Raw genomic sequence first — 18,765 nt, 5'->3', positions numbered from 1 at the left:
GCCATATTAGCTTGAATGCCGATATTTTAAAAAATCCCTTCTCCAAAACCGCTTCACTGATCAATGTGAAACCTGTCCTGCCTGGTGAAAATGTGATACTTGAAAACAGCTGAAGGGATTTAAATCAAACTTATTTATTTTTAGGGCAGTGAACGAGGGCATATACCCGTTGTTACGGGCAGGGACTATGTGGAAGCATATTGGCGACAGTCGCATTGCTCTAGTAACTAGTTGGATATAGTTCAGGAGGCAAAGAGAAGACGTTGGCAATCTTAATAAATTTTTGTTGGCTTATAATTTGTTACTTTGTAAGAGTATCATGTTGGAAGGGAGGAGAGGGTGATTTCTGGACCTTTAATTGTGCACCGATTTCCCTTGGATTTCTACTGTCACTTCATAGTCTCTTGTTGCTCTCATTAGGGATCTGAGGAATTGTGATCAGATGCATTGTTTGTTTTGAATGGGTTTCAGTTATAATTTCCTTTTTTGCAGAGCGCAAACAAAGTTTACAAAACCTACCATGACCGGGCACTCTTGGGATAAGAAAAGACAGCACATGGTCTTGTGCGAAGGATCTTACAACAGATACCGGGTGGACGCCATCAAAGAGGTGTCTATTTCTCTGTGGGTGATGGAGAAACATCTTACATTAACAACTGGCCTTCCTGACTCGCTCGTACGCTCCTGTGTCCTCAAGGACGACTGGTCTGTATTAGTTTGTCATTTTACTTGTTCTTTATTTTCTTTAATTAACCTCAATGCATCGTGTGTACTCAGTGTGTGCGTCAGCGTGTTACTAAACTGATGAAAACACTCCATCAGGCTTTTCCTGTCCCCACCACCCTCTCCCCCCTCAAAAGGTTTCCTGAGATAGACTTATTGTTTCTGTCTCACAATGTTGATGACTCGTGGAAGAGTTTGCACATCTATGTGTGTGCATGTGTCTATTTGTCACATTCCATTCCACCCATTTGTTGGACAGATAGCTTGACTCCTGATTCCACCCAGGATTTATATTTGGGGAAAAAGAATCATACGGTCACCATGTTGGTGCTCGGACAATCGAAGACAAGTCAAAGACCTCTTCAGAGATTTCGTATTCAGGATCGCCATGCCCTCCCTATAAGTTTTCCCTTCATTGTGAAACAGACAGTTAAAAGGATGTTGTTAGGAGTCAACGGACTTGTGAAGATTGGCCTCAGTGATCGAGGCAGCGGTCTTTTAAATTATACACCGCCAAAATAACAATGTAGCATTCTCTCAAGCAGGACTTAAAAGGTCTTCGTCCGAGGTCATTATTTACTTTTTTAACGATGTGTATATCTGCATCAGGAAGAAAATGATTGGTTTTGGGTTGTTTGTTGTCATGTATCTTTTCTGCATATCTTGTGGGATTGTGAGTCAGACAGGTGACCGTGACCGGCCATGACATTCTTTCTCATGGTCACATATATTTTCCGCATATCTCGCTGGATTGTGAGTTAGACAGGCGACCGTGACCAGCCATGACCTGCTCAAGGTCACACATCTTTTCTGCATATCTCGTGGGAGAGCATAGATGGGACAGAGTTGGTACTGGAGGTTGAGGCTTGGGGCGAGGTTATGGGGGTAGAGGAGTTGTGGGGAGGGGAGGGTTCAAAGCTTGGAGTGGGGACGAGATTGATGCCTTAGGGGTTGGAGGGGTAGGGGTGAGTACGTGGGGTTAGGAGGCAGAAGTTGTGGACTTGGGCTTTTGTGGGGGGAGAAGGCTGGGGAGTGGAGGACTTGAAATCGCATTTTGCATTCCATGAAGTTTCCACGGGTCTTTGCACGTTTGTGTATATTCCACACATATTTGAGGTAAGACAAGGACATTACATGTCAATATGCTCTTACGTGAAAAAATAAAATGGTCTACTAATGTTCTTGTAAGTCATGTACAATACAGTAACATGTTTTAATTTCTTTGTCCTGCAAGTAATGTCTGTAAAAGCTCTTCCAAACGTTCAGATGGGCATGTGAAAATGACCACCTCTTGGAATTTATTGTCCGTATGACCTTTGTTTTGACACACTTTGATGTTGGTCAATTTTTCACGGATTGTAGAGGAACTATGAGGATGGTGACTTCGTGTTGCTGAGATATAGACTGCTTATAAGTAATTTGATATTTCCATGAAGGGTTTCTTATGATTACAGTAATTTGGAAATTGAGATTTTCACTGCCTTCAGTTTGAGCCAAATTGAGAGAGTGCATCATGGTATGGTTGCTGGTCGAGCAGGATGGCCTAGATCCGTGGTTCCCAACCTGGGGGCCATGGTGTATTTCTCGGGGGGGGGGCATGGGGTAAGCGAGAGACGCCCCATTTTTATGCCTCCGCCGACAAAGTCCCCGGAGGCATTATGTTTTCGGGTTGTCCGTCCGTTCGTACGTCCGTATGGGCTAAACCTAATTTTTCTCAGCAACAATATGTCCGATTGAGACGAAACTCTCAGGGTGGGAGGGACACCCATGCAGAATGTTTTTATGATAATTATGACGTTATAGATCACGTGGTATGGCAGCCATCTTGGATTAAAAGCAAATTATTAAAAAATTATTTCTCGGAAACAGCTGAATGGAAACATTTTAAACTTTGCACATTGTCAAGTACTCCCAATGGGGAACAAAAGCATGATAATGATATCGTAGGTGAAGTGGTATACCAGCCAAAAATGTTTTAATCGAATTCCTTATTCTAAAAATCGGAAATTGCATGCACATGATCTATGACCCATTTGAATTGAAATATTAAATTTATGACATCATAGATCACATGGTTTGGCAGCCACATTGGATTGAAGGAAAATATTAAATAATTATATCTCTGAAACCGCTCACCCTATCAATGCAAAATTTTACAAATATCATCTAACAGCACTGTTGCATATAGTTTGAAAATGATGATGTGGTTTGGCAGCCATCTTCGATAGAAAAACGAACTTTATCCGATCAACACGAAACTTCACAAACGTGATCCCCTACCCATACATATATGTGTCACGCTACCTGATTCTTGTACCAGATGCTCAAATTATGGATTTCGAGTTATACCTGCAGCATTAAAGTACCAACCCTGCACCTTCATAAAATAGCAGGGTTGGTCAAATTGGGCAATTACAAATTCGTTAAAACAAAAATTTAAATATTCATGTGTTCCCCAAAATGTCAAGTTTTTCAACTTTTCATGCCAGGAAATCTAGAAAATTTCACAAAAAATACCAACCAGTAATTTACAATCAGAATCAATTTCTAGGGTTTAAAGGTTTTTTTCAAGCATGATGTTGGACAAGTAAAGTAAATAAAAGTACCATAACAGTTATTGGCCGAGTGCCAATTATTTTTTTAGCACCTTGCCAATATTCTGTATTTTTCACTTTTTTCCGAGCAAATAAGTTGTGACCAGCACTGATTTTAATTGGAATTTATGGGAAACAAACACACACATGTTTCTTCTACTACTGCTGTATTTATTATGTACAGCATAATCTGCATTGAATCTTCAAGCATAATCTGCATTGCAACTGTACACAAATACTGTAAATCATCGCCCGCCATCTGTACGCTAGTCCAAGCTGTCATGCCAAAATATCAAGGCCTACATGTATAGAATTTTCACACACATGTTTGGTGAAGCCCCATTTACAAGACGTATGTACACTAGGCTTGACTTATCCATGAAGGACAAGAAATGCATGTGGCATCATACTACTTACACTTGAAAACCCCACGGGATATTAAGTTGGCAGCCAGAAGTGTGATTCAAAGGTCAAGTCATTATCTTGTGAGCCTAATTCACAAAGTACATACAAGTACAGCATTGTTCAGTAAACGATATTCTTTGTCCAGTATATGAATAAAATATCATGCACACTGGATGCACAGCACTGAGCAGCATGTACAGGTCTTATCAATTGCACAAACTATGATGACTGTCTCAATCATTATCAGTCACGTATCAGTATTATTCATTATCAGTATCATTAATCATTATCCAAACAAACGTGTAGCGACTAGCGCGCCACCAGGCGACTGTTGCCGCGGAATCGCGGAAAATGACCGTCGAGTCCGAAGCAAAATTCAGGCTTCAACGGTCATAACAGGTAATGCCACTGTCATAGAACGAAAGATCGTATATATTTTTCCGTCGATGGGTGAAATATAAGACGAAACTGTGTCCAATAAAGGTATATTTACGGAAGTTTATTGCTGATAAACGATCAATCCGGAAGCGAAAACGGTGAAACACGCGGCGCCGCCTTTCAACGGCGTTTATACGCAGTAGATGTTTAGCGCATCTGGTACAAGAATCTGGTAGAGTGACACATATGCAGAGTGATGGCATCTACCCATTGTGAGACTAGGCCGAGGCATATTGGCGACACAGTCGCATTGTTCTAGTTTAAAATTGCTTCCGTCTTTATTTATTTACTAGCGAGGTACCCGTGCTACGCACGGGTGGGGAACCGAAAGCAAACAAACAATGCAGAAACGGTGAATGCTAAACCATGGAACCAATAAATTCCACATTCTTGTGGCACTTTCAGTCGCACGTCAGACAGACAGCAGGTGCGTGAAAGACTTAGGTTAAAAAAAAACGGCAAATGGAAAACCATGAACCAATAAATTCTACATTCATGTGCCACCTGTAGTCGAACATCAAGCATGGACAGCAGGTTCATGAAGGACTTCCACGAAAAACGTACCCGTTTGATATAAAACGTATATCGGTAAAAACGTACTTCCAGGAAATGTGGTTCTATACACAGTCAATGGTGAATCTGCATATGGCGATCCGCGAATGTCACGCTTAGAAAGTAGAAACCCTCACGTCATTTTGTCATTCACTTGAACTCAATATCTATATTTTCTTTCCAAACTACATAACTCCAATCACAAATTAAATAGCATTGATATAAAAAATAAACTTTTACCAACACTCGTGACATAAACAAATATTTAAATCCGTGCTGATGCTACACTACATCTGGATATGGAGCAGTTCTGTACAGTTGGAAATTGAAAATCGTAATTGTATTCACTTAATTCCAAACTTAATTCCAATCATAAATTGATACTATAACAAAATACTTTGTTAAATGACGATTGTATCGACATATCAAACCAGCTCATTATCATGTGTTCACTTCTGGATTCGGGTCAGGTTCGTATCGAGTCTATTTTTTTTTTTTTTTTTTTTTTTTTGTATACAAGATCGAGGCTCGTGAAAGAGCGAACATTAATCACACAGAAAGACAAACCGACACATAAAACATATAACATCGGGAGCGGTAGACAAGATGGGGAGAGAGAGGGAAGGACACAAACACAACATTTGAGAGCAGGGACCGAGAGACATGGAGACATGGAGACATGGAGACATCGAGAGATCTGAGAGAGGGCGAGGGCTTTGGGGGGGGGGGGGCATGGGAAGGGGGCGGTGGGAGAGGTATAAAACATATGGACACTGCCAGGACTTCCAGGAAAGAAGTTGGAATTTCAAACAAGGTGGATCTGGGGTGAATTAGCGGGGGTAGAAAAGATCAAGGTTTTGGATGGGGGAAGATAAGAGATGGTGGTGAACAGCTGTTTTAAAGACCTGGAGGGAGGAGTGGGATTGAAGGGAGTGAGGGAGTTTGTTCCAGAGGCGGGAGAAAAGAGGAATGAAAGAGTGAAGGTGAGCAGAGAGCCGAGATTTCGGCAGTTTAACCATCAGAGGGTTGCTGGCAGATCTTGTGCGACCTGTAGGAATATTTGGGGGACAGAGCACAGAGAGAGCTGGGGGTGCAAGGCCGGAGAGGAGTCGGTAGAAGACAGAAAGACCACCTACCTGCCTGCGGTGAGTGAGTGAAAGGCCCTCAGAGATAGCTTCATCGCGGGAGATTCCAATAATTCTGAAAGCTTTGGTTTCAACAGCGTGAATCCGAGCTAGGTGTGAGGCAGGAGCACCGGCCCATAGGGGAGAACAGTATTCCATTGAGCTGCGGATGAAAGCCTTGTATGTGGTGAGGAGCTCAGGTGTGCCGAGGAAGGACTTCGCACGACGGAGGATGCCCAGTCGGCGACTGGCTTTGGAGGCCAGCTTGGAAATATTGTATTGAGGAAATATTGTATTTCTCAATACAAATATTGTATTGAGCCAGATTTCAAGATCATAATTGTATTGAGGAGCTTATGAAACTTCCTACCTACCTTACAACATCTGCTGGGATCCCAAAACGTTCCACAGAAGGTTTGGTGGGGCTAGCCCCAAAACTGAGGGAGTAGTTTGGAGACGGACGGACGGACAGACAGACACTCCTGTTTTATAATATAGATTTACCATCGAGCTTCAGTGTGTCTAGCCAGGCGATAACAGTTTTAATAATACAGCTTTTGTCATCAAATCTTCAACAAACCTTTATTATGAGAACATGGAGAACACAAATGAATAAAATGTACAATTTTTGTTTTTTTACTGTCGTTTTCGTCGTATTGATTGAGTAAATAGGGGATGCAGCCGGACTTTTCATTGTGAGATGTTTTCTAGTTGGTGTACTTTGTGGTTCTCTTGAATTGGTTTATTTGAAGGTCTTTGTGTGAGTGGAGGGGTGCATTGTTACCTTTGCTTTTGGATTTTTTTCCACCTTCTTTTGTTTGTTCCTATTCCGGAATGCTTCTCGACTGCTTTTGGCATAATGATGGAATTTGTAGTTTGTACGACATCACTGTTGTGGCAAAAATCCTTGCTTGCAATACTGTTGTGCATACCATGTTGTATAGATCAGAATCATAGGCATAGTATTGTTACGGACGCGGTTTAGATGTTATTTTGACCGAGTGGTGGTGTATTACCGCGACCTAACAGTTATTCCCCGACTAGACCCCGATTCCACCCAGACGTTGACCAAATCGCGCTATGCTAAATCAATGATGGAAAGGACACAACGACTGGGATAGATGAAACGACGCAAGGGGTACAGTTCTCAAGACCTCCGGAGGAGGATATAATTACAGTGGTGGAGAAAAGGGGTAGATTACAAGGTAGTGAGGTAAAGACACAGAAGAGATAGGCACTTCATTACAGTCTTATCTTAGCCCAGACAGACCACAGACAAATGACAAGGCTGACTTACACAGGGATTGATGGCAGGAAGGGACAGGTAGTTCGATAGCACAAGGTGCACCTTGGCTCGGGGACAGGATCAAGCACGGTCCAAGAGATGCAGGGAGGCCTCACAGCGCTCGGAGGGTACGTCTTGCTTGCTCCAAGCTCAGCGCGCATCTGACGTCACCTCCCTCTTCCTGCGCATGCTCAGCGGGGAGTGACACGCCCTCGGCTGGTTGGCTCCGCCCCAGATGGGACCGGTCCGCCACTTCCATTGGGTGCGGGGGTTACCGGGCTCCGCCCTTGACGAGGAGCTGACAGGGAGCCCCTATTTGGTAACCCCGTCGAGCACATGTTCGATGGCGGCTCGCTGGGAAGGCCTCATGCCCTCCCAACACCCCCTACCAACCAAGCCGGAGTGAGGACGCGCACTCCCTGTGCACGCCGCCGCCGTTGCTGTTGTTGTTGTTGTTGTTGCTGAACCATGAGGAAGAGATGCGGGGAGGTATTGGGAGGTCCTAAACTTCCTAACGGTGCCATACAATCGCATTCTGGTGCAACGAAGGGTCAGAATTAATGGAAACGAGTCCTTAACTGACATAGACTAAGAATAACTAGCAAGATGTCCTATAGTTGTCTTACATGAGATGCGGTGAACCTGGGCACGACATTTAATGGGGGAAATAGGGGGAGGTCGGGTCTACAGAGTGTTGTTTACAGAAAATGGGACTAGGGAATGGGGGATTGGGGATAGTTGGGAAGTATTGAGGAAATAGGGGAATATTTACAAGCGGATATGGATGGATGCAGATCCCATATCCGCAACATTGCACCCTTCTCTACCTCGGGGCGTCCCGACCCGATAAATTTTTACCTACGTTAGTGTGGCACTCAGATGTAGTTCCCTCTACTATTAACTCAACCCTGAGTGCGACAGTTTTACAGATGTTCACAAATGAGTAAATATGTCCCCCTGCGACGTTGCACCCTTCTCCTAACAGAAACACACCCACAGGATAACCGAATCGCGGAAAGCATCTTCAAACTAAACATACAGCCGGTAGGGAGCATCATTTATACAAGACTGATATTTACACTACGATCCAGGACCTGTTCTTTGAGGAACACATGCAGATGTTATGCATAGAGAGAGAGAGCACGCATGCCAGCATCGATACACCAACCCACGAGTGCCCTGTGGCCCTACGGCCTTTAATAATGTGCAGAGCACCCCGTCCAAGCACCAAAAGCACCACCCCATTATGTACAGTCTGCACCATCCGGTGCACCAATAAAGTGTTCATAGTCACCGGTGGTGTCGCAGCCGGCCGATGTTCTGCCGCTGGTCTTGCCTTCATGGAGTGAACTTGGCCTTCTGGCTTCTTTAGAAATAAAGAAAGGCGCCAACCGCGTCCATTTCTAAATTGTGGCCGTCAGGGGGGCCAACTAAAAGTGGTTCACCTGTATGGCATAGGTGCCACGTTGACCCAGCGGTCCATCCACGGGTGGTGCTTGCCCGCAAAAGAACTGCGGTCCATGGTGGGCGGCCACAAAAATTGCGGTCCATATGGTGTATCGATCCAGGCAGCAAGCAGCGGAAGTACAGGCCCACAACTGCGGAGCCAGCACCTCTCTCTCCTCTCTCTCTGCCCCAAAGCCAGATCCTCGGAGGTGGGAGACAAAAGAAGACAAGTGAGTAAGGTGGTAAGGGCGCAAAAGTGCACGCAATTCAAGGTAATGCACACTGGGGGCACATGGGAACCAGGTGAGACAGGTACGTTCCTACCGTACGCCCCCCCCCCACCCCCCACCAGGTAACCTACATTGCCCCTCCCTTACCCCTTACTGTATCCACAAAACACAACACTACCCATAAACATCTACTTTACACATCAACAAACGTCCCTACTGTCTTCCCCGTTCCTCCCATAAACCAAATTCGTCTTCTCTCCCTCCTAACCAATCAAATTTGCCATTTCCAACTCTCATCAAAATTTGCCATCTCCAACTCAACATCAAAATTTGCCATCACCAATTCATCATCAGTCCCTCCTAAGGAGGGAGAGATGGAATCACCCCAATGTCTCATCCACGTCGTGATGCGTCTCACAAATCCACACAGCAATTCTCCTTTCCTGCAACACAGAACAAAGGAACACAGGTGTGGAGTCATCATCACCACCTCAGGTAAGTGGCTGCGTATGGTGCGACAGGTTCATCAATCCTAACTATTTCCTAAATGACTTTAACAACTTTACATTACCCGGGGTCTTTCTCCTGCCAATCCATTGGCCAACTTACACTATGGGTTCTAAAAACCAATTCCCATTGACCAAACTGTGGTGCTTCTCAAGTTGGGGTCTCACTCCCCCGATTCATCACTCGGTGCCCCCGCACAATTTCGGTGGCTGGGTCGTGTGACGCTCCCAGCTGGTCCGCCCACCTGCACACCTCCACCACTGTTGTTGCCTACCGAGCTCACCTGCTCCTCACCCTAACCTAACTAACTGGGGAAGGCCCTCTCGCACTCTCACCCCCTCAGTGCCCTCTCTGGCACGGGCTGCCCGATCCACACCCGGGATCCTCAGGCACCCACTGACACTAACGGCTCCCAGAGCCCACCTGCGGCCTCACCTGGCCGACATCCTCACAGTGGTGGAGTGCCCAAACCAACTACACACACTAACAGGCTACACGCCCAGCCAATTTCACCACACCAATGCACCCATCCACAATACCATTCTGCAACCGCACCACAAATGCCAATATCCAACCACAATTTACCTATACCTTCTAACTATTCTTTAAACTACCCTCCCCGGGTACTCGTGAAAAGGGGTCCACTCTTCCCCCATCCACACCTTCGCACCATGCACACCACTCCGTACCACTTACTCCAACTCTCTCCACACCACTCATTCTCCGCTCCATATATTCCACACACCTGTGCTTGCACACCTGTGCTCTCATACTTGGTGCCGCCTGCACCCTTCTCTCCCCCAAGCGCATTCGCGCTGATCCACAACACTCACTACTCACCATGACACTCATCCGCAATGCTCTCTCATTCATCACTTGTACACTCACACACACCTCGGAGCATTGCCTCACCGATGCCTCATTTGAAGCTGCTCACCAGCACTTCCATTCACACTGCATCATCTACTCTGTCTACTCCCTTCTAAAACTCGCGCTCCTCCGTCTTCCCTTACACTCAGCGCTCCCACGTCATTATCAAACACTAAGCTACTACGTCCCCACTACAGGTATCAGTCACTATCTAAACCTTAACGTTACTTATGTCATCTTCGCTAGATCCCTACACACAATATCCTAACCCACCCGGGCTAGTTTTCACTGCCATAAACCCCATAAACCTAGTGCTCCTTTGCCCCCTTTCATGGGAAGGGTGGCAGGGATGCCACCCTTACCCACCGTCATACGGCGCGAGTGGGACCTTGTGGGACCACCTCGTATGTGAGTCGTTGCCCGCCTGCCGGACCCCGTGCGTCGCCCCTTGCGGGGTCAGCGCGGGGCCGAACCGGCCGGGCCCCCACAGTACATTACCCCCAAGGGGCTCCCGTGCCTCCCCTGTCCCTCTAAAAACTACCCCTGTTGGTGTCGATGCATGGGTCACACTTCCGCAACCCGCTACCCATTCCATACCACCACAACCGTGCTCACTCACACCTCGCACCTCTCCCATCACCGGACCCTCTCGCTCGCACCCTCGTTCCATACCCTCCGGACCAGCCATACACCTCACTCTTGGCCTCTCACGAACATCCGGGTCCATCTCGACCCCCAAGCTTATTTAATCACCTGGCGCATCATACGCACGACCATATTGGTCACCACTTACACCGGGTCCTCTTTCTCTTCGCTTCTCCTCCACCTGCGAATCCCTCATCCGGTTAATGAGCACATCATCACGATCCGAACACAGACTTTGGACCAATTCTTTTACTTCCTCTTTGATCTCTTTCTTATCCCCTCTCCGTCGCTTCTTAATTTCGCTTACCCCTTCTTCCACTTCTTCTAATTTCTGCTTCACCTCTTTTATTTCCCGGTGCGTCTCCTCAAGCTCGTCCTCTGAGGCCACCTTGACCGTTTCTATGTGCGTCCTCACCTGCCGGTCCTTCGTCTCCATTACCTCTGTCACCTCGTCCAACCTCGTTGTCAGTCCCTCACGTACCATCTGACATTGCCTCTGTGTCGCTATCAAGTCATTTTTTATGTCGTTTTGTGTCGCTTTTAACCCTCCTAGTACCGCAGTGTTCCTTTGAACCTGCTCCGTTAGTTCTTTTTGTCCCTCCGTCAGCTGTTCCACTTCCAGCGTCAACTCCTCTATACCACCTTGCAATTTTACAGTCCCCTTTCTCACCTCCTTCTCCATGCGCTCCTTACAGTGCCTCACCTCCTCGCGCACTCCTCCGACCTCCTCACTCACACCTCTTCTGATCTCCTCTCCCATCACTTGCATCTCCTGCCCAGATGCCACCCTCATCTGCTCCGTTTCCTCCCTGTGAGCATCCAATTTAGTTTCTACCCCCATTCTGACCCCCTCTATCTGCTGCCCCATTTTTTTAACTTCCCTTTCCGCTTGGTTCCTCATGTCCCTCAATTTGCCTTCCATACTGTTTTCTAACCCCTCTAACCCCTTTTTCATCCCTTCCATTTGATTCTCTTGAGCGGCCATTCTGTTTTCTACCCCCGTTAACCCCTCCTGTATTTCCCCTAATCTATTGTCTAATCCCTCTATTCTACTCCCTAACCCTCCGATCTGGGCCCCCATGTCATTCCTTAAACCCCCGATCTGGTTTCCCATGTCAGCCCTCAATTTCTCGCTATTGGACCCCATCCTTTGTTCTAACCGTTCCCCCATTTCTCCCATTTTGCCCCCCATTCTGCCCCCCAATCGCTCACTATCAGCCCTCATTTGCTCACTCTGAGCATCCATCCGGTTCCCCATTACCCCCATCATTCTGCTTTCCATTTCTTCGCTATTCTTGTCCATAAGGGCCTTCATTTGTATAAGAAAAAGGTTCACATCCACCAACGGCGCTGCTACGGGCGCGGTCGCCGTAGCCATGTGCGAGGCGCCATTTTGCGCGCCCGTAACCTCGTGCGCGAGGACGCCATTTTGCGAACCTGCCGCCCTCACTGCTTCGCTCTCCTCATGTCCCTCAATTTGGTCCTGGATCGACCCTGCCTCACTCTCCTCTACCGGAACCCAGCCATCTTGATCTCCCATAGCGCGACTTTCAAAATTCGGGTTTTTTTTGTAAAACAAAATCAAATTTCGGTTACTTGTAATTTTGAGCGCGTTAAGCGCGCTTCGGGTCCGTATCTCACTCCCGACACCAATTGTTGCTGTAATAACACAATTGGTGTCCAAAATTTGGGCTAAATAAATTTAGTCCCAGGTTCGAATCCCAACTCCTGACAACCAATTGTTACGGACGCGGTTTAGATGTTATTTTGAACGAGCGGTGGTGTATTACCGCGACCTAACAGTTATTCCCCGACTAGACCCCGATTCCACCCAGACGTTGACCAAATCGCGCTATGCTAAATCAATGATGGAAAGGACACAACGACTGGGATAGATGAAACGACGCAAGGGGTACAGTTCTCAAGACCGGAGGAGGAGGATATAATTACAGTGGTGGAGAAAAGGGGTAGATTACAAGGTAGTGAGGTAAAGACACAGAAGAGATAGGCACTTCATTACAGTCTTATCTTAGCCCAGACAGACCACAGACAAACGGAACAAGGCTGACTTACACAGGGATTGATGGCAAGAAGGGACAGGTAGTTCGATAGCACAAGGTGCACCTTGGCTCGGGGACAGGATCAAGCACGGTCCAAGAGATGCAGGGAGGCCTCACAGCGCTCGGAGGGTACGTCTTGCTTGCTCCAAGCTCAGCGCGCATCTGACGTCACCTCCCTCTTCCTGCGCATGCTCAGCGGGGAGTGACACGCCCTCGGCTGGTTGGCTCCGCCCCAGATGGGACCGGTCCGCCGCTTCCATTGGGTGCGGGGGTTACCGGGCTCCGCCCTTGACGAGGAGCTGACAGGGAGCCCCTATTTGGTAACCCCGTCGAGCACATGTTCGATGGCGGCTCGCTGGGAAGGCCTCATGCCCTCCCAACACCCCCTACCAACCAAGCCAGAGTGAGGACGCGCACTCCCTGTGCACGCCGCCGCCGTTGCTGTTGTTGTTGTTGTTGTTGCTGAACCGTGAGGAAGAGCTGCGGGGAGGTATTGGGAGGTCCTAAACTTCCTAACGGTGCCATACAATCACATTCTGGTGCAACAAAGGGTCAGAATTAATGGAAACGAGTCCTTAACTGACATAGACTAAGAATAACTAGCAAGATGTCCTATAGTTGTCTTACATGAGATGCGGTGAACCTGGGCACGACATTTAATGGGGGAAATAGGGGGAGGTCGGGTCTACAGAGTGTTGTTTACAGAAAATGGGACTAGGGAATGGGGGATTGGGGATAGTTGGGAAGTATTGAGGAAATAGGGGAATATTTACAAGCGGATATGGATGGATGCAAATCCCATATCCGCAACAGTATTATAAACATACAGTTGCAATAAGACACTTTCGAGATAAGACAACTGTAGCAAAGACACATTCTCAGGCGTAACTAGAACGGCACTTGGTAGAGCGCATACCTCCACCAGGCTGAACAGTTCATGTTTTGCATCTCACTGATAGGCTGGATCTGGATACTAGGGGTGGTTCTTAATGACACAATGCAAAAAAAAAAATTGAATTGTTTTACTCCTAACCTTTAAAAAAAATTTTGGTATTGAGGTAAAACTTCTGCATGTGAAATATTTTTTGAATACATCACGTTTTAGGGGTTGCACAGTGACTCATTGTTGCCAGCCACTCATTGTTGCCCGATAAGCGTTGATTTCCTGCAATCGGGAAACCTCTTGCGATGTTCTGTCACAACTTGAAAAAAATACTGGGTTTGCTGGTCACCCTTTGTCAGGAGACGATTGTACTCTTCAATGAGAGCAACTGCATACACCAGAATACAGCTGTGAATTGAATGAATGATCGTTTTAAGGCTATTTCCCCCTGCTAGAGCGGGGGTTAGCCTTGTGGGCCCCATGACCTCGTGGTTCCCTTTTCGAGGCAATTTTTTTTTTCTGACCAGATGCCCGGTGTGTACTCCGATGCTAATCGGAGTACACACCGGGATTATTCATCCCAGCAAGCTGGTACTCAATTTGTCGACCTCGGAAGGATGAAAGAGTGAGTCGACCACCCTGGCGTTAATTCAGCGATCGACCGGGATTCAAATTCAGGATCCTAAGATCCCAAGTCGGCACCCTAACCGCTAAGCCAACACCAGACTTACCAGAGTACAGCTGTACTGTATTCAATTAACATAAAAACTTCAAAATGTGCCGTACATATAGCAAGGTTATAGGTCAACTGTAATTGTCAAAATCACAAGTAGAGCAGTGGAGAATAAATAATCAACTCCAAACATTTATGAGAGCCAAATATGTGAAATTACAAACTCCGTGTGCAACCCCTAAATTTAGTCCAAATGGCTTAAAATTTCACCACAAGGGTTTTTTCATACATACAAAATTTTTTACGTGTTAGGAGCATGATTTTTCTAACTTTCATTTTGACGAACCACCCTACTGGATACGGACATGAACCAAAATCGAATCGGCTTGTTCTTGTTACCTCACCAACTCGTCCACCAAGTTTATTCATAACTCGTCCACAACTTTTTAAAATGTATTATATATCGCCTTTCGCCTGATCTCTTAATGGTGAAGAATCACTTCAAAAATTTAATAATTCCCGTATCCGAATGTCAATTCAGATCTTCACCAAAATCGAGTCGATTAGTCCTTGTCACACACCCAAAATCTCCACCAAGTTTCGTCCGAATCCGTCCACAACTTTTTGAGATATCTTGTTCACAGAGTGAAAACATAACCTCCATCCACGTTCGGTGGCGGAGGTAAAAATGGACACATTGAAGATTAAGTGGACTCTAATTTTTGTTCCAACCAAGCAAATCGATTATTAGCTTTCCAACGGGAACATTTTCATTATTGTATGACAGCAAGAACCGTTAAAGCTTGGTCGTTGTGTTGCTACTTCTTCGTGTAACACACACACACACACACACACACACACACACACACACACACACACACACACACACACACACACACACACACACACAAAGTTTCCTTTTGGTAACAGATGTCTTCCCATCGAATGTTGAAACAGATTATGTTTAGCGAAGTAAAAGACAGCAATTGTTCTTGCAGAAGACCCATATTACGTCATAAGGACTCTAAGCCACATTACATTGTTGCTATCTACAAAAGAACACCGATTGGAGCAAACTAGCTTCTGGCAGATGACAGAGGAAAACCCTGAGATGAAAGAATGAATATTTGATTTGAATATCTTTACCTGAAACGATGATTTGATCTGGACAGAAAAAGATGAAATGCTGAAACATGTAAATGACAACACCAACCACCTGAAATATCTGAAACTGGATGGACTGGTCATTACTGCAGGAAAATATCACACTCAAAACTAGAACGCCACTCAGAGCGCATACTCCCGCCATGGGTCAAGTTGGAATAGTACGATTTCACAAAATTTTGAGGGAGTAGTTTAGTGACAACACAAGACAAGACAACACAAGACAGACTGCACAGATATATATTTAGAATATATAGAAGATAATGTTAAAAAAAAAACAAGGCAATTTCACTTACATTTTGGGATTCCGCGTTCAATTCCATATAAGTGAGTGTATTTTGAGGCATGTGTGACTTCAAATAAAATTGTAAGCCAGGAAAACCGTTCGTTTCATTCCTTATGGATACAACATGTAAAACTGGCCCAAACGCCAAAACAAAACTCGCTCATTTTAAGTCGTACAAGCTAATGCGACCATTTATTCTTCTGGGAAGAATCCCGTGCACATGTTTATCACACTTATAACTCACCTAAGTCTTTATAAGTTCATCAAATACTGACCACGATTGACATTCGCTGAGGTAAATGTTGATGTCTCTTCTTAGGCTAAAAAAAAAAGAAAAAAACGGTTTTAAAGCATTATACGTATCAAACGATACATTTTATGAAATGGGGAAACCTAATACACACTTTGGTGGTTTTAAAATGACAGAATATGTCTTCATTACAAAAAAAAAAAAGAACCTTGAAGACGACGCTGCTAACAAAATACACCGCTCTAACGCATAACCACGAGTTTAAACTACATTTACAACAAATATGAAAACTATTTTCATATCACAATGTTAAATATAGAATACTAGCAGAAGTACCCGGCATTGCCGGGCGGGGGAGGGGGAGGGGAAGGGGGAAGGGGGGGGAAGGGGAGGAGAGAGGGGGAGGGGAGGGTAAGGGTGGAAGGGGGAGGGTAAGGGGGGAAGGGGAGGGGGTAGGGTGTCGGTGGGAGGGGAAGGGGGTAGGGGGGAGGGGGAGGGGGGAGGGGGGGGAGGGGAGGGGGGAGGGGGGGGAGGGGAAGGGGAGGATGGAGAGGGGAGGGGAGGTAACATTACACACACACAAACTGTGTTTTATGTTCAATGGTCTGGCGGCGGGGATGGAACATCACGTGATCGCTCTGAGCGAATCAGCGCGTTGCTCTGCCACCGGCTCAGAATCCGTGTATAATATTCCTCGCTGAAAAAAAATATATGTGAAACATGCTACTATCTATGCTAAATCATGCTAAATCATGCTAAATGCTAATCATGCTAAAATCTATGCTACTTGCTGTGAGTTTATGGCGGCAAGGAACATCACGTGATCGCTCTGAGCGAATCGGCGCGCTGCTCTGCCACCTGCTCAGATTCCGTGTATAATATTCCTCGCTGAAATGCGTTGAGGTAAAAATATGGTAAAAAAATATTATGAAAGAATTTTTTTTAGGTAGGCCATGTTCTTCCCAGGCTCAATGGCCATGTCTATGCCAAATATCAAGCACGTGAGCCTCTCCGTTTAGGAGTCTATCGGTAACATTACACACACACACACACACAAACTGTGTTTTATATATACTAGGGCATGCCCGTACTATATCTATATCTAAAATTATATCCCCCCCCTCTATTTACATGAAATGGTTTGGTCCAAAGCGAACGGCTTGCGAGTACGGTGACAATCCCCCCCCCCCCCCCCCCCCCTCTATTTACATATGAAATGGTTTGGTCCAAAGCGAACGGCTTGCGGAGTTTGGTAAAGAAATCGCCATAGCGTGCACAAACGCGCAGGAAAGCGAAAGAATCGCAAATTAGTTTTAATTAGTTTTAAAACATAGTTTAACGCCAACATAGCGGCAACATAGTTTGCCAACGTGAAATAAATGAATACGCTCTCAAATGTGCCGTCCGAGGCAGAGTCTGTTCGCCACGTTCGGCACACGTGATAACTCGCTGCTCTCTGATTGGTTGAATCGTTTTTTGGACATAGCTCGGTAACTACTTGTCCGATTAATATGAAACCTTGAAAAGGCACATCCTCGGGTCCCCAGCAATATACCTGGCAAGTTTCAAGTATATCGGACCCGTGGTTGTCGAGAAACAGCGGTCACAGACAAACACACAGACATACACACATACACACACACACACACAGAGATTACTGGAATTATAGATAGATAGATATAGAAGATAATGTAAAAAAAAAAAAAATGAGCCCTGTCTTCCATTGGTAAAAAATCCTTCAAAAAATTCCTGGATCCGGAATAATATCCTGAGCTTCACCAAAAACTAATCAATTCTTCCTTATCCCAAGGGCAATCATCCCACCAACTTTCATCCTAATCCGTTCAGAACTTTTCCAGACATCTTGTTCACAAACACACACACACGGACACGATCGAATGCATTACTCACTGGCGGGAGTAATGATCTCCATAGTCATGAGGGGAGCTGTATCAGACTATCATTATAAATATATATATATATATAATATATAATCCGGAGATTAAATCAGACGCGGACGTAGCTTCAGGACGGTCGATCTTTAATTCTCGACAAGCTTTCGACCAACAAAAGTCTTCTTCTTAGTCGTCCCCAAGTTCAGCGGAAGTTGATTCAAATAATCTTTAAATATATATATACACACACATGTTCAAAAAGGAATGCCTCCTGCTCTTTTTCTCTATACATAACAGCTAAATATATTTGAATGAAACAGACCACAGTCTGCGCAATAGTTCTTCCTGCCACTGGGTATGAAGTTTTGTGGTTCTGACATTGGACGTCTCAGTGCTACATTTGTCAAGATGGCAGAGAGCAGTAAGATATCGGTGATGTGAAGTGCTGGAGATGAAAGTTGGGTGCACCATTGGGATCCTGAGAGCAAGAGATGGTCAATGGAGTAATGCCCCAAAGGATCACCAGCCTCGACTTGGGTCCGTTAGATTTTCATCTCTTCCTCAAACTTGAGGAACACCTTCGTGGAGAACATTTTTCTTCCGTTGATGCTAAAGCTTCTGTGAAGCACTGGTTAAGTCAGCAGGATGTTCTATTGTGACGGCATAACTAAATTGATCGGCAGGAATGTGTGGACCGCAGTGGTGTTTATGTTGAGAAATATGCACCATGATGGA

At 45.6% G+C, this 18,765-nt stretch overlaps 1 protein-coding gene across 2 annotated transcripts in view; it reads left to right on the top strand.

Moving 5' to 3' along the window:
• DNA2 (DNA replication helicase/nuclease 2) overlaps window positions 1-18,765 on the top strand; it is a 105,147-nt gene that overhangs the window by 21,015 nt on the left and 65,367 nt on the right. For both annotated transcript variants that reach the window (XM_078783682.1, XM_078783683.1), the window contains one exon: window positions 493-705. In XM_078783682.1, coding sequence (XP_078639808.1) covers window positions 493-705 — 213 coding nt within the window. The remainder of the gene's footprint in view (window positions 1-492; window positions 706-18,765) is intronic.

Source organism: Myxine glutinosa, chromosome 8, assembly GCF_964187855.1.
Source record: "Myxine glutinosa chromosome 8, kmMyxGlut1.1, whole genome shotgun sequence".
Taxonomy (NCBI): Eukaryota; Metazoa; Chordata; class Myxini; order Myxiniformes; family Myxinidae; genus Myxine; species Myxine glutinosa.
The sequence above is the reverse complement of the archived record's forward strand: the minus strand, read 5'-3'. Positions and strand labels throughout refer to the sequence as shown.